The 26,465-nt window shown below is 45.2% G+C and overlaps 1 protein-coding gene and 1 long non-coding RNA gene across 2 annotated transcripts in view; one reads left to right on the top strand and one right to left on the bottom strand.

The window, feature by feature from the left end:
* Positions 1-803: 803 nt before the first annotated feature.
* The window catches only part of LOC135898750 (microtubule-associated protein RP/EB family member 1-like), a 38,203-nt gene continuing 12,541 nt past the window's right edge, over positions 804-26,465 (bottom strand). The window contains exon 2 of the mRNA XM_065427883.1: positions 804-2,320. Coding sequence (XP_065283955.1) covers positions 1,454-2,320 — 867 coding nt within the window. The 3' untranslated portion in view covers positions 804-1,453. The remainder of the gene's footprint in view (positions 2,321-26,465) is intronic.
* LOC135898751 (uncharacterized) overlaps positions 14,339-26,465 on the top strand; it is a 133,694-nt gene continuing 121,567 nt past the window's right edge. Inside the window, exon 1 of the long non-coding RNA XR_010563406.1 lies at positions 14,339-14,518. This is a non-coding gene — a long non-coding RNA (uncharacterized lncRNA). The remainder of the gene's footprint in view (positions 14,519-26,465) is intronic.

Below are 26,465 nucleotides of genomic sequence, written 5' to 3' on the forward strand. Positions count from 1 at the left end.
ACCTAAGCGACATCTGGAAAAACATAAAACAAATGCACATTTTGCTTCCGTGAGCCGTGAGCCGTCTGCCGATTGATCATGCAGGCTTCTCCTGAGCCTTCTTTTGGCTCCTATTGCGTCACTCATTGCGGCATTCAACTGAAAGTCTATATACGCGGACGCAGTAGTGTTGCAGGTGCCCGAAACTTTGTAATCATACGTTATAGTGAGATTAACTGTTGGTAGACTAAAGTATCATTGTTCGAAACTCGGCAATGAATTGATCTGAACTGTTATTCTTTGTGCTTGAAATTGCTAGCCAGAGACTGTGTATGAGAGGCTCAGTGACATTATAAGTATGGTGCAACAAAAGCATACACCGAGCGTAACTCACCTAGCTGACGCCCCAGTGCTCGAAGGATTTCGCTTAATTCGCTGGTCTGACATGGCAACAATAAATATGATTCTCATGGGGACCCAACGAAAGGAAAAAAAGCGACTGCTTGTTATAATTTTGATACACAGAAATGAGAGTAGTTGAAGTAAGTAAAGAGCTGACTCTTCTGAACATGAGTAAACTGATCACGCTCCTTTACAAACCTATGGTTGCTTAACGCAAGTCCTGATCATTTCCTTCCTTTTAAATTGCCGCAGTGAGGCATGTTTCTTTTGCTAGTCGAGTATCAGCAATATTCAATCAAATCGTCCTTACGTGGCTCTGTCCGATACACACTTACATCAGCTGTCGTAACTGTTTATGCCAAGCTAGCTGTCAAACCTTGGCATCAGTTCAATTGCGTCGACAGCAACGCTCGGCACCAGTGTTCTGTGAATGTCATAAATTTTAATGAAATGCAGAAAAGGCACAACAAATGCAAACGCTATTCGTGACAAAAGGCCCTCACGTAGCACGACCTCTGTTTTTTTGTAATATGAATTCCTTAAGAAAAGAGAAGCGAGGTGCGTGTACAGGCATGTTGACACAGATGTAGAACGTAGATTTTTGTAGTGAGCTGAATGAGTTGACCTAATCCATGCTCAGATCTAAAATAATTCACAATGCTGCACAGAATGGCCATTCCGTGAAGACATGCACGACGACACTCATATCACGACATCCATGAAAGCTGATGTCAATGTCGTGATTAAAAGAACACAGCTGCAACACATTTATTGGCTAACGCGTATCCTTGTCACCACGAAGACGCACGCAAGCAATCCCACCAGCCTGGAACTAGGGCCATTCCCATAAACACTCCCGTAGCGGGCACACACAGACGGTCAAAAACCATGCGACAGGGGCAAAAATGAACAGAAACGTCGACTCGGCAGCCGTCGATGTGATCCCCCCCCCCCTTTCTCCCCTAAAAAAATAAGAGTGTGGCCTTCGTCTGTCGGCTAGCTGGCATGGAGCAGAAACGAAGAGCGGTCTGCTAACTCTTCAGGCAGTGGACGGAATCTCACTCTTCACAGCCTACGCGGAGCTTCCCGAGCGAAACCTGGGCCTGGACGTGTTCTTGGACTTGGCGTTACCGCCGAACCTCCTGTTACTCCTGTCCCCGTCGGTTGAAGCGGGTGATTCCGTCGTGCTTCGGTCGCGTTTTCTTCCAGCAGCTCCGCCACTGAAGCCGCCATTACCGCCCCGCTTGGAGGACGCGGAAGAAATCTTGGGCTTAGCCGTAGACCGTGTGACTTTTGGTTCCTCGGTGACAGCGACCGCCGCTGAGCGCGGTTTGGGCGTCACTGTGGTTGATATGGCGCCAAGTGGAGGTGGGTGCTTGATAAAGCTCGGGAGTGTTGGCCGAGGCCTGGCCGCGAAGTGAACATTGGGGCGGTGCAGCCTGTTCTTGCGCGGTGCGAGGAACAGTGTCGAGGGCGAGAGCGGTCCTTTCTTATGAGGCGGTTCCTCAGCTCCGGGTTCGTCGGTAGGCTCAGAAGCTGGAGCGGCTGCCGAAGGCTTTGCATCAGCACTCGGTCCGGACTTGTGTTTAGACAAGGACGACGACGAAGGCTTAGCCGTGGATGAGGAAGACGATGACTTGGGCGACGGCGGCGGTGCATCGTAGTCTTCATCGGATGGAGGCTCTGGCTTGCTTCCGCGCGAGCTTCCGCTGCTTCCGCTCGATCCACGAGACGAGCTTTGGGACGAAGAAGACTTCTCAGGCTTCTTGGAGGCTGCCTCTTCATCGGCGCCATCTTCATCGTAGTAGTAGTCATCGTAGGCCGGGGCTTCGGTGCTCGGTCTCCGGGCCTGGCTCTGTCCGCGGCTCCTCTGCGCGCGGCCGGGCGGTAGGATGACGGCCAGCGCCACCACAACCCAGAGAAGCAGGAGGGGCGTCCTCTGGAGAAAGAAATAACGGTAGTGTTAGGTGAGTAAAGCATAAGAACTTCTTTTCAACGTCTTGATGCGAGAAAGAGAGCTATGGCGTTGAAAAAAAAGAAAGAAAAAACGATGATACATCCTCAAGCATGGAATAAGCATGGAATCTGGCTTTATAAGTTACCTCTGCTCCGCAAAACAAATGGGAGTAAAAATTCTACTGCTTACATTTAGCCTGCATTGTTAAGCACTTTGTCCCACCTAATAAATGTCCTCTATTGTCTCGCCCAAGTGCCAGCGCGAACGTGCCTTGATAACCGGTAGGTTGTAATTCAGAAGAAGACTGGTGGTAAGAATAAATGAATGGATCAGGTTTCATGATAATTTCAAGTAAGGTTGGCAATAAAATATGAAGACACAGTGACAGAGGGGGCCACATTGGCGTACGGCAGCGAGAGCTTGGCGACCAGATATATTCAGAGCAGCATAAGACTCAGCACTCACTCGAGTTCTGTGTTGAAAGCTCTACTTGTGCTTTGACAGTGTACGCAATGTGTTACATTCGGGCCACTATATCTATGACATACGTCAACGTTCCTCCCTAATTCACACAAAGATAATAACAAAACAAGATGTATTAGATTTTGTGTCAACCATGTTACCATTTCGCGCATGACTTGGCGGCGCTTCTATAGCTGGATAATGAATCTGGCGAGAATAAAAAGCATACTTCAGAGCACCGATTGCTTCTGGTCAGTACTATATTCAGTCTCTATGACTGCCGCTTTCTGCCCGCGACAAGGGTTTGATTGATCTTCGACAAAAGTATTACAAAATCCATCTATACAAAAAGAATAGCACTAGTGTTTAAGCCACCGCTTGTTCGTGCAGACTCAACTTCAGAAAACTCACTACTGATTCAGCACAGTTAATAAAAAAGTGCAAATGCAGATATATGGGGAACTTTCCCCAAATTCCACAGGCATTTTAACATTTGCTGCTTAACTTCAAGGTGAACAGTCATTTAGCGGAACACGAGTGACTACTCCTTGCATTTGTGAAAAGTGGAGCACTGTACCGGCGGCGTCTTTGTTTTAGAAGTGTTAGTCATACAAAGGTACATACTCGACTCTGCACATGCGATTCTTCTCGTACAGCGCAATATGGTTTAATATTGAGTTTCCTCAGGCATGCGATTTCCCTACTGCTACACGAGGATGTTACTCATGTCCAATGCAGTCGAAGTGGTTTGTAGAGCGGTCAGCCTCGCGTTTTACTGTTTTGTTCAAGCTTTTCACAAGGTATATATTTGTATGCGTCAGTGTATGACCAGAGTATACTTTACTAAATCTACCCTTTTAGCATTGAGACCTATTGGTCTAACGAAGCTCCAGCAACTCTACTAGGTGCGAGCCAGGAGAGCAGAAAACGAAATAAGGCTTGTAGAAGAAGCATCACGGCTTTACCTGTGAAACAAGCGAATGCATCCAACACAATATCACGTCTAATGTTCATAAACTGCCCGCGGGAGACGGCTTTCTTTCTTACCACAGATCTTACCACAATCTCTTGTTATTAGATGCTACTCACCCATTACGTCGCTTCAAATGTAGTGAATATAGATGGTGGCAAAACTTAGCAGAAATTGTTTATTATTTAGAGTATTCGACACCAATGAAAACTATGGGCCTGAATGGCGCGCTGGGTAAAGAAACGCATTCTTCGGCACGCGCTGAGAATAAGGCGTTACGGCCGAGGCCTTTGTTGCGTCACATTGTACGTCACGGTGCCAAGCGAAAGGCGCAGCAGCGGCCGACCCAAACAATGCGTTGGTTTCTCAAGCGAGAACAAACCCCGCGAGATACGTAAGAAAAGTGGTTTGTCTTCTTCGAGCGCATTCTTCGGGCGCGGGCGAAAAGCGATAGGGCATAGCCAAAGTGGGTCGCTACGCGTGGCGACGGGAATTCTCTCCCCGGACGTGGGGGCGGGCGCGCCGTCGGAAACGCGCTGGTCCCGCCGGATTCCAGTGGAGGCACATGCGCGAAAGCTCGAGCCCCCGTCTGCTAAACAAAAGACGGGTGTGGGTGTAGCAAGTACACACTCCGCGGCGAGAGCCTTATACCCAGAGCATTAGACCCCGCGACGTCAGCAGAGAGCCAGCCCCACGTTGCACGATGTAGGCCAGTCGTGAGCGGTACGGGTCTCACCCTTTACTGAAACTGCGGCTGCGGCCGGTTCCGTCTTCTTTCCCTTCTGTCGCACCGCGTACCGTTTCAGCTTCTTTCTTTTCAGCTTCTTCGACTATGCGTACCCACGCCGCCTGCGCGCCTGGGAGCACGTGCATGGCGACTCGGAGGGAGGGAGCTGTCGGTGGCGTCTCGGTAAAACCGTACATACGTGTGAAAGCTTTAGAGCCAAACTCGCCGAGCTGTTTTCACGAGATTAGGGTTATCGACTGTCCGTTATGTTGTGGTGCGTCATTAAGCGCAAGTGCGAACACTGCATCGGCACAAGCACGAACGCCAACAAATCGCAAATTCTTTGAATAAATTATTTTGAAATCCGGCTCCTGGTCAGGCGGTGAAAACTCTAGCTTGGACAAGGCTGCACGCTTCTAGCTGGAACGAACATGTCTAGCCCAGCACACACCGCCACGGGCTATGTCAAAGGTGATGCTGCTTCGCGCTCGTTTCAAAAGCTCGTCACCTGAAACGAACGCCTCGAGTTCGGCTCTTCTGTTTTTTACTTCTGGTGTCGTTTGTAAAAGCTACACATGCTTCGCCGTTTCTGACGTGAAGGCGAACGGGTTGCTCTGTAAGTGTCGCTGTGCCCTGGTGAATCTCCCACGAAACGACGGGGGAGTTTTTGAGTGCGTCTGAGGAAGTACGCGACGGCCCGGAATGAGAATGTGGGTTGGGGTTATGTCAGGCGAGCCTCGCAGAGGTGTGATGGAACTCGTTTTCCGAGCCGGCGTAGGCCCTGCTACAAGCCAAAATTTAGCTTCGCCTCCATCTTGTGCTTGGAGAGTCGTCGCCCACCATAATAACACAAGACGAAACGTTTGCGTTCGTGGGAAAGAACTACAGTGAAAACTCGATCTAACAAAACTTCATTTTACGAAGCTCCCAGTCTAACGAAAAACTTTCGACTCCCTGGCAAGTACCCATAAGGTTCCATTTTGTCATCAACTCGAATTACAGAAACTAGCTTGCATTAAGCCAGATTTAACGAACCTTTTCTAAAAATAAATCAGTAAAGAGAAAGGTGTTATTTCTAATTTTGACGCCGACGGGCGTTTCTTCGCGCGTGCGTTCTAACGCTATCGTGTTAAGCCATCTAGGAATCCTAGTCACGGCCCTAACTTTATTTTGACGAAGTTGCACGCCGCGCCCATGCACACAACAACGGACTCAGCAATCACTAGCGTTCCCTAGCGTTCTTAGCACATGGCTTTAGGGGCGGTGGTAGTTGGGCTCTGATCACTGTTTTTTTACGCGCGCAGGCGTGGGTTAGCGGCTGATACAATGCCGAAGTACCTGTTGGGTGTTTACAACTTTAGATTTCAAAGGACTGAAATTCTCTTACTCGATTTTCCGAACTTCATCATTTGACGAAATAATACGAGTGTGGTCATCACTTCGTTAAATCAAGTTTCAACGGTATATTGAAGGAGTCCTGACACGCATTACTGGCGGTGAGCTGACATTAATGGGTGGCTTTATGCCTGTCAGCGTTAGGGAAATTACCTATTGGCTAAATTAGGCTAAATTTGACAGTTTAGTAGGCTTTGAACACTGACGGACGAACCAGCTATAAAAAAGCAGGGCGTTATAGCCTATTGACTCATGAAAGACCGTCAAACGACATGGCGCTGTGCGGACATCCATGGCCCTTTCACGTGCACAACTAGTGCGACATAGCCAGTCCCACTTTCCTCGAAGCAGCCGGTTTTACATCGCACTGCTCTCGGTTTCTCGGCACCCACAAGGCAGTGAAAACCGAGTGTGATTGCAGCAAATGATTTCACTGTCAGGAAGACTTATCTAAAAAAAATATTTTACGTTATGGAAGTTCTGTGACATCACTAAAAGGTTATAGCAACATATAATTTCCAGGCCTGCTCGTCGCATGGCATTATTTTGTCCAAGAAAGTCGGCAATTCATACGAGTAGATTGAAAACTGGACCCCGGAGACGCTTTGCACACCGAAGTCTTCTAGCATAACACGGGTTTCGTTTGTTGTCGTGCACCTCTTCAACGCGGGTGGGCGTGGATTTCTTTTAAGGACGCACGCTCGCTTTTCTTCCTCCTTGAGCTGTTTGTATATGCTTACATGATGGACAGCTATAATCACAATAAGCCTGGCAGTTACCTAAGAGTCTCGGTACAGCCCTCGTCAAATGTTAATAATAAAAATCACAACGTAACCCACAGGCTATCAGAGAGGGGGATAAATGATGATCCGAATTATTTTTGATCTCTTGGAGTAACTAAAATCTACAAAAAAGCAAGGCACACGAATACTTTTGCATTCCACCTTCATAAGAATGCGGCTGCTCCCGAGAATCGAACCCACGACCTCGTGCTCAGCAGCATAACACCATAGCCACTATGTGCCTGCGGCGCCTAGTGCGAGATCTTACACCAGAAAGCCTTTAACGTGAGTTGCAATACTTGCTGCCAGCGTTCATGAAGAATTCTACCTCCGGGCAGCGCCTCGTATGTTTCACGTGCATTGTGGGATACTTTTCTTTAGTCGTTCATTTATATTCTTTCAGCTTGCCTCATATCATGCCTATGGCTCCTATTGTTCCTTTTATACATCTCCCCCACAAAATGGAAGCACCCTTTACAGAAATGTCAAGTCACTGGAAACGTTAATACCGACAGGTCATTGTGTATGCATTATTTTCCCCCACTAAGTTGTTGTCATTAGTCAACAGCGTAGACTGTATGCTATTGCGCAGAATTTAGGGCAACGAGGTCAATGTAGTTGTTTACATGGGTGTCAGGCAAACGGAACCTTAAATTTTTAGAAAGAATAATAAGCAAATAAATGTCGTTGTTCCCACTGGACTCAAATTGGAGCCCTGCAGGTTGGCATGACAAAGTCTAGACACGTTGAGTCTCCCACTTTATTAGCGTAGTAATTGCCATGGTCTAGCAATCCGTGCAAAGCAACCAGCCAAAGAAAACGGTGAAAGTACGTTATCAATTCCAGCGCATTACCCAAACAAGCAGATTTTGTTCGGAAAACAACAGTGAAATATGCCGGTACCATTTTCAAGGGGTAAAGGTGAACAATTATTTACGAGTGACAGAAAAGACTAAATGAAGTACACAATGCTAAAAGCATAGAAAGAAGAGGACAAGAGGTTGTGCGTGGACACCGGCACCTACATCTACACCGGCATATATAGTGGTTGCATCAGCGCTGAGAGCCGTCGTGCAAAAGTGCTGGTACTTGACTAGTCTAAGATGTTAGCCACCGGAGACATACGTGCGAGGGAAGTAATAGCATCCACAGCGACAGAACGTGCGTTACCGCTACCGCACCGAGCTCCGCGCACTGTGACAGTTTGTTTAGGAACGACGACTATCGTGCACACTTTTCCTCATCAATTGCTTCTGTGGAGAACTTCTAAAGTTAATTGTTCATCTTAGGAGGTGTTGGGGGATGCTGTCATTAATAGATGCGGATCAGATGTGATGTTAACACGAACATCATTGTAGATGGCTCCTGAGACCGATTCGAGTAAGCAGATGAACAATGAAAAAATGAAGTGTCTCTGCACGAGATGCACTCTCAGTCAATACATTGTAGGCTATTCAAACACTACCAGTTCACTGCGCATGCCATGTTCGATTACGACAATGTGTTCTAACACACATAGAATGAGTTGTTTCACACTACAGTCGAATGAACAAGTACAATCTGATTACATTCGTGAGATCACCTTAAGTAAGTAGGTGAACACGGAAAAAATTAGTATCTCAGCATGAGAAAGCGCTCAGGATAAATTATTTGCATGTCTTCAGGCTCTGCCAAGTCACTGTGCCTGTCATGTTAGATGACGACGATGTGTTCTCGCCCATATAGCATGATTTGCTCCACATTACAGTCGAAGGAACAAGTACAAGCTGATCATGTACGTGGGCTCACCTTACTTGCATTCATGTTGCGAACTTGTCAGAAGGATGCGGGATGGGCAGCATATACCGCATTTATCACCGTAGCTGCTAAATACTAAACATGTAATTTCTATACAAGCAAGATGGAAAGAGACAAAGAAAGAAAAAAAGAAATGCACAGGGAGGTGAACGAGAGGATATCTCCGGTTGGCTACCCTGTACTGGGAAGGAGGAAAGTAATGCAAAAGTACAGAAGTTACATGAACACTTTATGAACGGCAAAAAAAAGAAGAAAAATAAAGCATTAAAGGGATGTTTAGAGATCCCTGTCTGAACCCTTAAGATTATGGCTGTCCGAGATGGTTTTTGTGGCTAATTCCTTAAGCGAATGGCATATGATTGCTCACGTAACCGCAGATGTATGGCTTTTTTTTTCCTTCGGCGTGTCTAAAGCGGTTGGTCACAGACTATGGCATTGAGCTGAATAAGAACAGGTCTGGGATTCGAGTTATGATGGTTCCCCCATGACACCGTGATGTAGAAAGGCATATGCACTGAGGCCTCAGTGTACATTGTTTTTGTTTTCGGTTTGAACACTTAAAAAAAAAAGCCCGCACAAGTTACTCGAATCACGTCACTATATGTCAGTTATGTGTCTACTTGGACATCATTTGCAAGAGAAACTAAAGCAATTTTTTCACTGATGAAGCTAATCAGATTAACTATTTCCTGAGTTACAAACTTTAGGGCGTATGTCTATATCGGAAAATTGAAGGCAATAATACTAAAGTTCTAATTCCGTGTTTCAGCATCTCAAAATGGCCATGCAAACAGAAATAACGTGCTTTAAATTACTGCTCGAATTTACCTGATTACGCAAGATGCACTGCTGAGCACGGCTCGCGGTGCGACCCTCCTTTGAGGTTGTGGAGCGGCGTAAAATGAAGCTGCCGTCGCACTTCCCTCTTACCGCGATCTTATCATCTTATTTCGGTTGGCGCTGTGCGCAGTTTCTGATTGGATGCATAGTCACTTCAGCAGCAGAGGTGAGACGAACGGCTTTATCGCGCCGTACCGCACAGCTTCAGTTTACGCCTCCCTTCCACGTCACAGGAGGGTTTCACCGCGAGTTGCGCCTCGTGGTGCTGCGTGTGTTATCAGGCAAACTCAACAAATAATTCGAGGCCAAATATTTCGGTTTACATGGCCATTTCAAAATGTTGAAACATGGAATTAGAGTTTCAGTACTATTCCCTTCAACTTTCCCATATAAATATATGCCGTAAAATTTGTGACTATGAAGTTATTAATCTAATTTTTTTTAGTCAGCAAATGAATCGCTTCAGGTTTTCTTGCAAAGGATGTCCGCCTGGGCCCATTATGTATAACGACGTGATTCGAGTAACTTTCATGGGCTTTCTTGTAAAATAAATGTTCGAAGTTATAAAACACTGTACACTGTGGTTAAGAATGCTTGATTGTAAATATTACTCTGGTGACTCACACTGAATAATTTTTTGTATCCAATGTGTCAAGGTGGAATATGAAACCGCATCAATCAATCAATCAATCAATCAATCAATCAATCAATCAATCAATCAATCAATCAAATAAAAATTTGTGAGCAAACCATTCATCTGTTCAATCAATTAATCTGAGATGTCTGGAACTCTTCGCTATGCTAACCTAAGACTAAGCATCTGTACAAGTCAACTACGACTTTAAGGATATTATTCTCTTGGCTTGATAGGATAGTCACACGGAAGGATTAGTTGTTTATGCCACCGATTATTTGGTCAGAGTCAGACAAGAAGAGATGCCATCATAGGAGCAAAAAGCCGAAGCTTGCACCAATAATCGTTAAGGAACTTTCACAGTTCCTTGCGTACCACCTCCCCCCAGTGCCCTCCCGCCCAAGGATTCTCAGCATTACCAAGTTACCTCCGGTTTTCTTTTGAATGTCAAAAACAGCCGAACGGTTGAGTAAACTCTTGACACGTGTCGAGATGTGATTATAATTATCTGCCAGAGAAGAAGGTCGTGTTTTTATATCGTGCCACGCCTATGGCGAAGCTTAGGAACAACAACAACAACAACAACAACAACAACAACAACAACAACAACAACAACAACAACAATAATAATAATAATAATAATAATAATAATAATAATAATAATAATAATAATAATAATAATAATAATAATAATAATTCTATCAAGACAATGACGGGGGAAAGGGAAAAGCCCTAGATGGCCTGACTAGATCTCCCCTCCCAGTAGGTGTAAAAACGTAGATAGTTTAGCTTTTTTTTTGTTGGCGATTTGTGGTAGGTTTGACAGTGGCAGTAAAAAAGTAAGATTAATTTAGAAAAATGTCCTAGGACACTTAAGCATTTATGAGTTGCAAATGCGAAAGCATTAATGTCCAGTGGAACGCCGCTGCACGGTCCTTCGTATTTTGCTTTGCGAGTAATGTTTTCGAGTTTTACGGTGGTGTATGTCATCGAGCTTTTGCGATTAAATTGGCGCGGGTTATTTTTTTTTTTACAGTTTCTATGTTAGCATGTTAGTTGTCGACCGGAAACATTTGGACGATATTGCTGAGAAATCAAGCACGCCGCATATTACCGACGTCTTGCGCGGTGAGAGACCGAGCAAGCAGCAGCGACGACCAAGGGCGGCAGGCGTGCGCAGGAACTAAGCCTAGTGGGGGTGAGAGAGCAAAATACGGACCGCGCGCCGGCTCCCGATAGCAAGAGCGCGGCACCCGCAAGCGGGCGTCACGTGACTGCCTCGCCGACGACAACCAGTCTCGCCCCGCGGAGCCGCGTCGCCGTATCTGCTCCGCGGAGGTTCGCTGGTGAAGTGGCGTCGCGGCGATGCCCTCTCCCCTCACGCAACACCTGGCGTGCTACGGCGGCTGCAGGTGTTCCCATTCGCCCACTCTGATCCGTCGAGGCGTTCTCGTGATGTGACGTCGCCGCCAATGCAAATTTAGGTGCCGTCTCGGTGCTACAGATGCCGGCTTTTCCCCTCAAGGGGTATTTGATGCTTTCGCATCAGTAACTCTAGGCAGATGAGGCATAAGCGAAATGCTAGTTATAACACAAAGCACTATATATTTTACTGTCGTATATATATCCCGACAGCCTCAATACCACACAAATTTCATGCACTCGCTCACGATACCTCGAAAATCGTAAGACTTTTTGGCATGTTTTCTGTGCCTACATTGCAAAACCAGTCAAGTTTCTCATTTGGTGCCGACAGGAATGATGTAGTTCCCTTAACAGCATTGTTCCTTAATTAGCTCGTGAATGTAGAGGTGTTACTTTGATAGCAGCGCAACGATCAATTTAGGAGCGGAGGAATAATTAGTCTAACAATTGCCACGTAGTACGTGTACCAGTATTCTTCAGCGCCTTACACCCTGTGGCAGAAGCAAGATCTCTGATGTTCGAGCGCTTTGACAGAATGCACAATCGCCATGTCCATTTACAGGCCGATGGATCTGTCGACAAAGAGAACGGAAAAAGTGTAGCGTCTTTTGTGATCCCGGTTCCAAACGTTTGAAGGACCGCCAGACTTTACTGCGTCATGCCGACTATGGCATATGAAAGTGTCGCCATTAAAGCAGCTTTGCGGAAAATGAAGTGCTACCAGCTACCGGCTGCTGTTCTCTTTTCAAACATCAAGGCTGCGCTGCAACTATTACAACGCGGGTTGCATTTGCCACTTGTATTCAGCGTACGTTACTTGTTGTTAAAGACTTACGAACCATCAATTTTTGCATCACTTTTCACTGACTATACCCTCACATATCGTAGCAGGCAACAAGGCCGCTGACAGTCTTTCACGCAAAGCGTTGCAGTTCAGGCCGACGAAGAAGGCTCCTCGGCCTGAAGAAAAAAAATAGTAAAAAAGAAGGCCATCTTAAGCCGCCTTCTTCGGCTGTGGTCTCGACCGAATCAACCTTGTGAGAGCAAAGCCACCTTCCTTTATCACATCCGCACAGCGTCACGTCGAACTCTTTAGAGCGGTGCAAGGCAGGACTTAGCGCCTTGTTGTCGTGTGCGCACAGGCGGGCACTGGGTAGCATCTACCATTATTTGTTAGGGTGTCCTGAAGTTGATGCAGAATGTGAAGGGTTAATCAATGGACTGAAGCTCAAGATGAACCTACCTACAAGCGCAGGTGACATTTTGTTCCCCCGAGGACGCTGGATACTTAGGAGCGAGGCACATCGGCTCCTCCAAAAAAAATTTTCCGCGATGCAGAGCTATGGAGTGTCACATGTGAGTCACATGGGTCAACGTTGAATGGATGACGCGCAGCCTGTTGCGCTCCAGCTCGAGTCCATCCTTGCCATTAGTTTTTCCTAGTGCTACCAGATGGAATGTGGTGAGCTTCAAATGTGGTGGGCTTGACCGCACTTGTCAAGTCGCTCTAGGGGGGAGAAATTGCTGGCAACTTTCGCGAGGCTGAGTCAGCCTGGAGCAAGCAACACTCCTCCTCCTCACTATGTGGCATCACATAAAAACACCTGACTATTGTTTTATATTTCGCAGGATCTTATATCAACGTGAACGGTTAGACATCAGGCAAAATATATGTGGCCGAATTCACAAAGCTTCTCGTTCGTAAGTGCTCCCTGTCATTAACCGGTCGCCTTCGCTAATGATACATATCCAGCTTCAGCAATGGCTGGAATTTTCTGTTAGAAACAATTCTTGCGTTAGAACCTTTTGTGAATGCGGGTCCTGATTCGGGAACAGTTGGATATAATGTGTTTTTAAGCGTTCAGCGCTGAGTGGCTTCGGATTCAATTTCCGAAGCCAATTCTCCCAATATAGCTTCGTGTGCTGCGATGCTAACTTAATAGTTTCGGCAGCGCTTATTGCCTCCTCTTATTTGCGGCTTACATTTTATTCAGTATTGTCTATTATCACAGACATGATAAGGTATCACCCGTTGCTGCGGCTCAGTGGCTATGATGTTTCGCTGCTAAGCACGAAATCGCGAGTTCAATCCCTGCTGCAGCGGCCGCATTCCGATGAAGTCATAATGCAAGAAGACTCATGTACAAGCATTGGGTGCACATTAAAAGCTTGAGGTCGTCTAAATTGTTTCGGAGCCCTCGAATACTATGCCCTTTATAATACACTGTGCTGTTTCAGGACGCTATATGCCACAATTTATTTTAAATAATTGATAAAGTATCAATACAGAAAAACGTGGGGATATAGCTTGCATGGTTTTTTACGTGGGCGCTCTAACAAATACTGGAGTTATGGCAAAAGTAGGAATGGGCTAAGCTCCGTTGAACTCGAGGCATAGGCGCGTGATGCCAGTGTGGCTGCATGTATGCATTCGCTGGCAAAGGAATGCTACAACAGGTCGCTGAAACTCTGAAGACTATCCCTTTCTTCTGCTAGGCTCATGGACAGACCACACACGAAGCCGGGCACAGCGGAGTAGCATGAGTGTGAAATTTTTTTTTGTGCAGCTATGTTCATATGGTCATACAGTGGTGGTCACTACTTGTAGCACCGCTATGACAGTACTACGACATTGTGGTGTGAAGAGCATGCGGAATCGGAAGACTACTACAAACTTCCGCAAATACATGACATTTGTACAGAGATACAAATGTTAACCTTATGGAAAGTTAAATGAGACAAAAAGAGTGCGAACACCCACAGCCGGAGAATTACTTCCGCATCCTCAAGGCAATAGACGTCTCCCGGCCTACGCCACGACGAGTTGGTCACGTGATAAACGAGCACATGCGGCAGCGTTTGGTGGGCGAAAAGCGCGCCGCATTCGTGTTATCACGCACCGACAGTTTCGTGCATCACTGCTAGTATATTCTTTTTTTTTGGGGGGGGGGGGGGGGGGGTTCGGTTCGTCATGCCGGCAAGCTGCTGCGTAGGTAGATGCGTATATCGCCCGAAATAAGTCAGTGGGATCGCCTTTTTTCGTTTCGCAAGAGACGAGAAGCGGCGACAAACGTGGGTGCTGAAAATGCGCCGCGACGAATTCCAGCCATCCGACGACGACAGAATATGCGAGCTCACTTTATCACGGGTAAGTGGGGGTTCTCTGATGGCCATCCTTGCACGTACTTGCACTGACAACAAGAAACGGGACCGTTTCCACCGCAGTTTAAAAAGGACACGCTGCTCAGGTACGCCGTTTATGCGCACTGCAGTTGCGTTTGATCCGTGCTTGCGCTGATTTTATTTGAGGCGAGTCACATGTAAGCATACTGCGCTTCTGCCGCGGATCGAATTTCGCGGATGGTGTTATGTGCGTATCCCTACATGACTGTATATGTTGCCGAGTCACACGTTCGGCCAACCTTTCGGTTCGTTTTCCCAGCCGTCTATTAGGAAGACAGAGAAACAACTTTATTAGTATATTAGAAAATAATGGAGGCATTACTCGCCGCAAGCGAAGAGCTTCTCGATGTACCGCTTATGGACAGCTTCTGCCTGCGAACTCACGCACAGTACTCAGCGACTGAAACGCGATACTCGGACAACATGGCGGCTGGTGCTTTCATGCGCCACCGGTGGCCGTTGGTGACACTGAGATGATGCATTTTTTGTCACATAGAAGCGATAAGTTCTTTGATAAATTGTAACTACATTCGGCCTCCTCTTCGATCACGCAGCGATCACCGGTGGCACAAGAAGTGCGGGCCACGATGCAGTCTGAGTATAGCGTTTCAATCGCTGAGCAGTGTACTCGGACAAATCTGTCATAGCAGATGCCATAGTGGCCATGTAGCAAGGGAATGTTGCCCGCCAGCTTTTCGCACACGTCTCGCACTTCACAATGCGCATGCCCCATGACGTTACACTGTTTATGAAATGGAGAGGTACATAAGACGTCACTTGGAAGCCCTTTGTCGACATCAATACTATGATGGCTGAACGGTACCAGCACCAGAATGAGTTTATGTAAGGCACGTTCGAATTGCTTTCCAGCCGGCATTCCGGCCTTCCACACACCTAACAGCCGCCGATACGCAGATATCCTTAAGATCTACAGTATATATTTTGTGACGTCTTCTTGGTGCAAAAATTATATCGCACTGATTTGCACAAATTTGAGCAAGGCTGCGATGCCCCGCTGTACCACCAGCTTGATTCAGTACACGTATTACAAAATTAATTTGTGCCCCTTCGGCTTCAAATTGGTTGTGTACGGACTACTCAATGCAACAGAACGCCGTCGATACAGCAAAAAATCGTCACTAAATCACTAAAACGCCAAGCTACAGCCACTATAGTTCAGCAGCAGCCTCATTTAGGCTTTCGCCTCACGTCTCATAACTTCCAAGTATTAACAGCCAATTTAATTCAACGAAGACCAGTCTGACAAGCATGAGGAAACCCTCATGCGTGCTTATTTATAGAAAAACATCGCCAGCACATCACTGAGCGAAAGGAAAATGGCACGTGGAGAAACAGAAGCCCCGCAAAAGAAAATGTCAAGGTTTTCAGTTATTTCACTGCAGTCCGGTTTCTTTGACTTAGCTCGAAATAACATATACGAAAGGAAATAAAACAAAAACGAGCTGTGTCTGCTTTTTTCCCCCCTCCGTCTATGTGACTTCGGGCTGCCTGAGTCAAGGATGTATTACCAACACGCCCAACAAACCACCCTTCTGAAGTCCTGTTTCATAGGCATTTGAATATACGCTACTTAACTGCAAATGAATTCATTAGAAGTGCATTTCCCAATAATTCAGCCGCTTACGAAGTGCAAAACGAGTTCGGACTGTCAATCTAATTTTCGGTGTAGCTGAACAAACGAAAGGGTACAACAGCCCATTTGGTGCGTGCAGACACCTTTGAAGTGGTGATCGTGTTGCATACATGTGCATATCTTTTGTTGGCTTGAACAACAAAGAAGAACATTGGTACCAAGAGATAGTAGCGACTACTTCTCACGTGAGAAACATGGATACCACAAGTCACATGAGTCACAAAGTTGTTCTTCTACGACCTCCAGCACTGATGTCCTTCGAAAATATTGCTGATAGAAGCGTCAGATGAAGACTAATACATAATTCGCATACATCTATTTGGTTGTCAGCGTGTATTATCACTTTATATTACGCATGCAGCCGCCACATATACGTTATCATTACCGATTATTTTTTAAATTCTCATTTACATCTGAAGCAAGGTCAGCTTTCACGAAAAGCTGCCTGAACAGTATAGTGAACTAATATCTTAATTCAACAGTCGTAATGGACCTTCAATAAGTACTCTATGAGTACGTGCGTGTGTGTGCATGATGATAGACGCGTGCATTCGTGTGCGCGCGTGCGCGCTATAGCATATCAACAGTTATGAAATGGGGCCGAACAGGCTACATTACTCATTTCTCACATTACTCTAGGGTTAAAACAAAGCACTGCTTGAGCTTCAGTGACAGAATGCTTACACTTGGCAGGGCGAAAGAAAGTGAATACCAACGCAACAGGTTTTGTTAATCTTGTTAAACCTCGGGGCTCTCTAGAGAGAAATAAGAATTATGGATCAAGCCTGAACTAATGGTATTATAGTTGACATTAAGATGAGCAGGGAGGGCTAGGTGGATAATCTAATTCGTAGGACAGATAACTAGTAGTATAACAACATAATGCGTGCCGATAGAAGGGAACTCAACCCTTGGGCGACAGGTTAGTAGATAGAGGGATTTAGGAAGAAAATTGGAGGGTATAAGGTTGGTTTGGCTGATTCGGGATAAGCAGTTGGATGCTTCTAGAAAAGGCTGTTGTACCGCGGAAGGCTTGAACAGGGTGACGATAATGACACTAGCTGTAATTCCTAAACCTGCGACTGTGCTGGTGCGTAAGATTGACCACCTTTGCAGTTGATCTGTTGTCGAAGTGACTAAACCTATTTAAGTCGTATTCGGTGTCCTGAAATGTTTTCCACCAACCATTATGTGGCTTAGCCCGTAATCATTTGCATACAGTGTAGCAAGCGAATGTGTATGAGCGTTCATATTTTATGCATTCAATTCCATACACTGCTGAGTGGCCTCTACGTATGCGTGTAGTCATCTCTATATCTGATTTAAGATTGTTTCTTGTAAAAAAGCAAAGCGACCAATGGCCTTTGACAGACACCTGTTCTCCCTTTGAAGAGGACAGCTCTGACCTCACATCGAGCGTTTAGGGTGCATGTGGCTTGAACACAATAAAATGTAAGCGAGGCTTGAAAGGTACGACTGCCTACTGTGATATGACACTATTCCATCCTCTCGAACGGCTTCTGCGTGGCTGGAAGTTTGAGAAATATCACCAAAAAAAGACTGTGCGAAGCGCGAAAGTTACTGGCTAGCGGCAGGATGTGAACGTTTATTTTATCAGCCTGTCCTTTTCTTGCCAGAGAGCAGCCCTTGAACAACCAGCACATAAAACGAAAGTTTTCCTTTACGCATACTCTATCTGAATGGGAACGTGCCCTATTATTCAGTATGGGGGGAATGACAGTTGTCGGGAGCCCCAGTATGTTTCATCCAGGTCATGTGAAGATTGACCGGTTAGCAGTGTTAATTACCACGAAATTATGAGAGTATAGTAAGCCTGCATGATAGCTTGAGCTGCTTAGGTTCTCTCATTAGATGGGCTACATATTTTTAGAATAACTCTTTTTTATGTATGTGGCAGTAAACCATTGAAATCAACTGATAATACCCGCACACACTATAGTCGTGAATTCCTTTTTAAGCTCCTTGTTGATAAGTTTACATCACCAGTTGTTACCGTCAACGTTGGCATTTTCTCGGCGCATACTCCAACAGTACTTCCATAGGAATGCTACGGAACATCATGTTTTAGTTTCGCATCCGAAATATATTTTTTTATATCGTACTCGCACACAAAACACTCAGACGTGTAGATACATCGTAGACGTTGAACTAGTCCTGAATTCATGTACTTTAAATGCTTGAATGAATATGCCTCACCAAGAGTTTCTGTCTATGTTAGCCTTGCATATATATCAAGCATAACTAAAGCAGCGTCATTGAACGTAGAGCTAATTTTATTATAGCAAATAGCTTCCCACCGGTATGCGTAAGAGGACATGTGATAAATGTGGGCATATTATGAGGGCGTTTGTTGAGATTATCAGAATGACGCAGAATCTATTAACAACCCAAAACAGAGTACGCTGATCAGTTGCATTACACGAGAAATACTACAGCTGCAGTACACGAGAAACATTAGTCGAGCTGGTGAAAACCGAAAGTATAACAACCATATATGTACAGGGTGTTTCAGCTAACTTTAGCCAGATATTAAAGATATGCCGATGCACTCTAAGACGACGCGACCAGACGCATGTTGCGCACTTTCGTACGTAATGTGTCACGCTATTTTTTGTATTTTGCTTAATTCGATAACTAGCCAAGATTGATTAACCAACTTCTGAAGCAACAAAGCTAGGAAAAAAATTCCTATTAGAAAGTAGCAGAGTGGTTTGCAAAACGTCCTAATAAACACGTTCTGTCTTTCTATTTATTAAGTATTAGTGTTTTTCAGCTTACTGATGACGCCCGCGAAATACAAAAAAAAAAGACACCACGTGACATGCTTGCTTGCGCGTCGTGATTGCACTGCTCCCAAACGTTCCGCGCATGAACAGCCATAGGCGCACTGCCGCTTAAAAGGTGAAAGGGCAGCGACGTAGGCGTTGGGTGTTCCATTTACGCCAGCGATGTACTTGCCTTGCGATAGTTCGTTATAGCGATAAGCAGACGCAGCGGTTAGAGCTTGTGCTGCCGGCAGCAACAGGTCCATCATTTCGCGATAGGTGTAAGCAAATTGAACATTCCTAAATAAAAAGGCTCAGTTTACACACGGTAGAAATTTGTAAAGTAAGAGTATCCTAAATGGCCAGACGCAGTCTTTCACTGAATTTACGTTTATTTTTCATGCGCTTTCACAGCAAGTGCTCGAAGAGATCCCCTTCTGCAGCGATACAACACTGAGATCTTCTGAGAAGGCTTGCTGTCGCTGCCTTGAGCACCGTCGGTGAAATGCTGCGGCTGACTCCAGTTACCTTCTCCTGTAAGGCTTCTGGAGTCGTCGTCTCCGTCGTGTATACGTGATCCTTAATATAGCCCCACAAGAAAATGTCAAGAGGGTTGAGGTCGGGCGACCTTGCCGGCCACAGGATAGGCCCGTTCCTCCCTATCCATTGCCATGGATAGGGAGAGGCGCCTCTTTCTTGTGAAGCTGCCGGTTTGCTTCAGTGACTCGTAGGTGTTGTATATTGTCATCGGGTTCAGTGGCGTACCCGGGTGGCAGCTTCGAAATATTCTTGCGGCCTGCCGTATCTGTCCGCCTGCAGCTCCTAGGGCAAGAATCATGTATGCTTTTTCGTCGTTGGAAAAAGGCGTCACGATACTGCTCGCACTTAAGCAGTCTGTTTAGTAGTCTGTTTATCGCTGTCTGGAACTACCACCACGTCTGTCAGTCACTTTACGCAGCGCAAGCGATAACGGTTGCTAGCCTAAATCAAACAGCCAATGCTTCCGTCCTGCCTTGTCGCTTTTTAAACGATAGCGCAAACAAGCAGCAGAACGCTTGGGAGCAGTGCAATCATGACACGCAAACGGGCATACCTCGTGGTATCTTCTTTTGTTTTTCGCCGGCATCCGCAGTAAGCTGAAAAACACTCGTACTTAATAGATAGAAAGAGAGAAACTGTTTATTCGAGCGTTTTGCAAACCGCTCTGCAGCTTTCTAATGGGAATGCTTTTCTTAGTTTCGTTGCTTAAGAAGTTGGTTAATTAATACTGACTAATTATCTAATTAAGCAACATAAAAAAATAGCATGACACTACATGCAAAAGTGAGCAACATGCATTTGGTCGCGTCGTCTTAGAGTGCATCGGCATATTTTTTTAATTCTGGCAAAAGTTAGCTGAAAAACCTTGCATACGCAAGCGCAAGAAGAAATACCAGATAAACTTATTATTCATTGAATCATTTCGAAACCTTTCGAATTCTGAATGGAAAGTTTACTGCAACGTTGTCTTTTCTTATGGCTTTATCTTCCAGGACTTTCAACAGACGTCTTCGCTACGGCAAGGCCAAGGAGAACGTCTTTTTTTCTTTTTCGTGTTACCTTCAATTTTCAGCATAAATGCAGCATCGTTCTAGTTAACTGTAGGTAATGTAGTTAATGTTAACTGTTAACTGTAGGTAATGAAGCCTATACGCAACAAAACGCCGACTCACAACATTCGTCTCAATCAAAGTACAACCGGTGTTTTTGCGAGGAGTTTGAATGGAAAAGACAGCAGATGGTTCCACGCCGCTTTAAAGTATCATTGCACAAATGAACAGTCATAGACATCTCGTTTATCGTTTATCAAACTTAACCAAACCCCATTGTTAGCTGACGAGGCCTCTGACACAAGGCAGCGGAAAGTGTCAGGGACACCACCATTGTATGGGCGCTCAGGTCAAAGCTAGCAGGTCCCCTTCGCAGTATTAAGGCCTGTCTGTGTAATGCGAACAACTATGTCGTAGCTTCTAGCACTGTTCAGTGCAGCCTATAAATCTGTTAGCTTTGTCATCAATAGGTCATGAACGTAACGCAAACTACGTGAAGCACTCAACAACGGCCTTGGAGAAATGGAGCCGTGCTCTGCAATTTGCGACTTCTTGTTTTGCATGTAATGCGCACAATCATAGGTAACAGCCTCGCTTATAACCTTGAGAGACAATGATCCAGCGCACAGAAAAGAATGCAGAGGTTTATGTATTCTTTATTGCGCGGTAAACTAGAAATCTGTGACAGAATAACAACGATCTTTCGTACAGTGTGCTGCCTGAAGGTGGACGTTTATGCACCAGGCCAAATCACCGTCAATCGTCTAAACAGGAAAGGCATGTGGCTATGTGAGCGACATTGCTTCGAATGTGTTCTGACCATTTGTTAGACCACTGATTAACAATACTCCTTCACACTAGCGATAATCTGAGTCTCTGCGTCAATAAGCATCATGTCACGAAAGAAAGAAAGACGGAAGAAAAAGGATTGTGCACCCAATGTAATCTCTCATATGTCATGTGTTGTTTTAAATAGCGTTCACAAACACCTACGCCTTCCTCGTGAGAATGGCCAGCTCTCCCAAATGTAAAACTTGTGGCAGCAAAGAGGCGATTACGAATGTTCCGTGCGATTGCACTCGCTTCAGGGCAAAAGTGCTATGCACTACCCTCGATAGGCTTTACGACCGTCCCCTTATACGTCAAACAGATTTCTTTGACCGCGATCCCAGCCAACATCAGCCCATGTTGCACTGAAAATGCAAGTGTGCTTTTAAGGGAACCGCGAGCACAGAAAGCGACACGTGCATTGCTGTAGCCCCTGAAGTCGACCGACCTCAGTGACCGACTGCAGTCTATATGTGTACATTTGGGTTGACGCGCCCTCAGCGTCCTCTCTCCTTTTCTTTTTTTTCCATCCGTTAACCCCCTTCCCCTTTCTGTGTATAGGGTAGCAGACCGGACATGCGTTCGGTTGACCTCCCTGTCCTTCCATTTCTTTTGTTCTCTCTCACTAGCTCCTAAAAGCATTGGAACCGCATGAAAGATTGTACAGTCGTCTATTGCCTACATCGTGCCAGTGCTTGATTTAGTACTTGCGTTTCAGCATATCTTGCGAACGGTGTACAGAATAAACAATGTTATTGCATGAGATTACAAGTTTTTACTTTTGTGGTGGACAAACATAAACATTGCATGAGATTACACGTTGTATAGGATGAAAGTAGACATAATTGTACGCATCCTCGCTAGTTGTATAGCATTCATTTAACCGCTTGAGTAAAGCTTCAGTTCTCATAGATTCCATATACGGTAGATCTGCAGTTTTCTTTATATCTTCTTTTCTCCCCATCTTTTATGTCTGTTTCCCTTCAACATAGTAGCCAAACGGACCGTTACTCCGTTTGTTGTTTTGTAACTGCACCCAGCTACTTTGGCTAACATCTCAGCCTTTCATCTCCTAATTCTCCCTCTTTCCAAAGGTAACCTTTAAAGACGTATGCCGAGGCACCTTCTGATAAGTAAAATTTACGCGTGAATTGTCCTTATAGCTTGGTGCTGTGCCACATTGTTCTGCTTTTACAGAGCACTAAACAGGGTGTGAATGGACAACTCTGTCATATTTCTCAAACACTGTGGGCGTGTAGTCGTCTTATAACTCTATAACTGCATATCGAGACCATAATATTTCGCGCAGAATTCACACAATCCCCACTTTCTTTCGACTGTGTTTTTTGCATCATTAGTGAAGTCAAATCAATTTTTATATCCAACATCGAATCGGAGGTCTCTAGGCGAAAAGATGTCACAGAAACCTTGAGAGTGCCCAGAGACCCGCATATTCAGCAGCTTTTTTGGGGAGGACATGGAGAACATACAGAGGCTCGTGTTGATGTCATGCATAAAAGCTTTAATTAATATTGCGAATAAAACAGGAAGTGCAAAATAAACGAAGACACTTATAAAGCACACAGGGGAGACACATACAACCTCGTAGTCATACAATACATGCGCACACTCAGCATAGGACACTCGTAATCATGAAAAAAAAACAAGAATCAATTATACAATTCACACCTTACGAGCAATACAGAAATAATTACTAAACCATTTATTTGTTTAATAGGACAGGTCACACATGTGATTTAAATTTCCGTTCCGGACTCCGGCAGTTCGAAGTTAATGCGCATTGCAATTTGGTTCAGTGTCGCTCGATGCTGGTGCGCAACAAGACACTGCTTGTCCGTAGAAAATGCAGTTGTCTCAGTGATTTCCGGATTGTGTAATTGGGGGAAGATGGAAAATGATACAAGCAGTTTTTCTTTGCGCAAATCAGCAATTTATACGCACACAGATCACTAGCTTTGGTAACATAGTGTTTACAAACAGCGGTTGAGTGCACAATTCCAGAGAGTGCACAATCCCGCTCGTTAAAGAATCTCAGGTGGTCAAAATCAGTACTGAGCCCTCCACTATGGTGCCATCATATAGCATTGTGCAGCTGGCAGACTGTCACTTGAGAACAACAAATTATCATTAACGTAGCAGCACATACATACATGCACATTCAATAGCCTTGCGCCTCCTTCTACGGCACAGCAAACAGTTCTCGGCAAGCACATACGAAGAGCGGGAACTTCGAGAAACAGGTTTCTTAAGACATTTAAACATATGTGCAGAGGTATAGTGCCCCTTCGAAGGCGACAACATGTGATTATGACCAAATTTTTTGGACAGAAACACGTCAATTATTTTTGTGCTTTACCCCATTTTTTACTGCAGTTTCCGGCCTAAACAAGGCCCGGTATATGGTAATCCTGCGTCCAGGCATGCAAAGAAAGCGTAAAATTATTGGAAATTCAATTTTGAATTGATTAGTCTTGATGCACGAGAAAGCATGGCAGCGAAACCAATTTTTGAAATTTCTTGGAGTTGACGCGCATAGCTTCCTGAAGGTAATGCGAGTCGGCGCTGTTTAACCTGGACTTCTCACTCTCCCTATCACGAGCTGTTCCCTACTACGAGTAGACTATTGAGGATCTAGCGGCCCCGGCGTTTGAAGCGGTTGTTCTAGCCGAGGACGATGGCAACGACAGTGGCGCTAGCATAGAGCATTTTCCGCCCCGAGATTAAATGGGTAATGACGCATGTTTCCAACGTTGCTGAATCTCTACCACACGCTTTAAGCAGGTAAAATGATGACACATTGAAAAGTTGAGGTTGAGCAACGCAAATGATACGCATAGCTCAATTTGATATTAAACTTATAATCTCGACATGCAGGACCTGGCGTGATCAACATTATTGCGACCTCGTGACACAGGACAAGGTTTGCTGACGTCGTGTAGCAAAACGGCTAGGTGCAATGCGCACGCTGTGGGAAATATAGGAATATTGGCAAAATCATTTATGTGTTTGAAAGCTTAGTCCGTACACGTATAAATTTGCGTTCAGGTACCTCGAAGTTCATGTGCGTTGTAATTTGCTTCAGTATCGTTGGAATCTGGTACGCAAGAAGACACTGCTTGTTCGCGTAAAAGGACATTATTCATAAAAAAAAGCGAACCGAAGCTCTCAATGCATTTCTTCTGGCTGCGCAAACGTCAAGCAGCCACAACAATTGCATAAACAGAGCAGTAACTATTACAGTGAATTATTTTCTACGCTTTCCAGTATTTGTTCTAAAAGTTAGAGGGCTTGGACCTTTATTGAAGGCAAAAAAAAATATGACAAGTCATAGATTTCGTGTCAGTATACTCTATTAATTCGAGGATATATTCAAATAAGCCACCTCCCTGCCGACTCCATATATTACATATCGCTTATTACGGATGCACACAATAGGGATATTGCCGTGTGAGAGAGAAAACTAATAGGAGACAGAGATGTCATCCCGGCGAATATTATAGCAAACTGCGCCCGGTAACTGCCCTCAGAGTTTCAGCTGACTGCATGTACTAGTCCAGAGATAGCTTATAGAAGGTAATATGCACGAACTCCACTTAGCTCCGAATTACGTCATCTTTAACAGTCATTGCCTCTGTCGTTACAAGGGTTCCTTTTGTGCAGCCAGCCATACTGACTATAAGAAGTTATGCTGCAAGCGTGTGCAACTTGCACCGTATTCGCGTTCACTAATGCTCAAACCTAGCTAATTTTTTGAGGATCTATGACGAATTCATGGAATAAAGATTCACGCTACATCAGGCTATACATACATCACTGCACACGGAGAACGACATTCATTCTTGAATGAATGCTTGCTAGCGTGTTTCTTTTCGTATCGACATAATCACCATTGATATTTTATCATCATCATCATCATCGTCGTCGTCGTCGTCGTTATCATCATCATCATCGTTATCATCACCATTACCACCACCACCACCATCATCATCATCATCATCATCCCGAGCAGCAGCATCTTGATTAGTCTGAGTCTTCCCAACAGATTTCTAATTACACCTGTTCTGCGTCAGCTGCACCTTGAAATGTTCTTACTTAACCGCAGCGTTTGTCCTCTGCAACCATCAAGTGCGGTTGACGTACTGTGGGTGACGTGATTCTGCAAGCACCAGAGCGATACCATAGTTTTCTTTTTTCATCACTTTGATACGTGTTAGCCGAAGTTGCACGCTTCGCAACGACCAAGGCACGCTGGTCAGTGAAAAAGTGTTTGCAATGTATCTAAACGTTGTCTTATTCGCTGACATAATTGCCACATCTATATTTTATTCTAGGGGCACTCGAATTCCTTAATGTTCATACGAACCACTTTTCGAGGCCAAATGGACAGACTAGATTTAGTGATTTTAGTTTGATGGGCTTCATGATTTCAAATGTTGTTCAGAACTACGTACGCGTACAACTGTTGCAACCACATTAATTTAAACACAATGAATGTTGCACATAAAGGAACTGAATGAGTTAAAGCCCAATATGTCAGAAGCAAAAATTTACAATATAGCCGCAGTGGTGATAACAACCTGGAAATGTGACATTGTGTTGCTCTGCTCAGGTATGGAAATATTATATCCTGTAGATAATTACAGGAACAAATAAAACGGGAAAAAGCCATTCGAACGGCCAAGCCAAGAAAAATTACGAAATGTGTCTCCGCCTTCTGACAAAGAATGCCTTGTGGCGTAAGCCAAGCGCACAATGCCTAGCTTATCGAAAACCCGCGGCGTTTCTTTCTTGCGACTTGAGTGTCTTTTGGAGAGCCGGACGCCGCGTGCCTGCTTTTCCTGCAAGACTGCCCAACTGGGTAGCCACTTCCTCAAACTCTCTCTTTTTCCCTCGCCTTATGCAACCCCGGAAACGACACCAAAACAGCCCGCTTCTTCTTCTTCTTCATTCCTCCAGTTGCCGATTCTTAACCGGCAGCGTGGCTCGCACCACATGCCAGCGAGAGCAATCTCCCCTAGTCAAATGCATCGGCAC

The sequence above is a fragment of the Dermacentor albipictus genome, chromosome 3 (assembly GCF_038994185.2).
Source record: "Dermacentor albipictus isolate Rhodes 1998 colony chromosome 3, USDA_Dalb.pri_finalv2, whole genome shotgun sequence".
NCBI classification, from domain to species: domain Eukaryota; kingdom Metazoa; phylum Arthropoda; class Arachnida; order Ixodida; family Ixodidae; genus Dermacentor; species Dermacentor albipictus.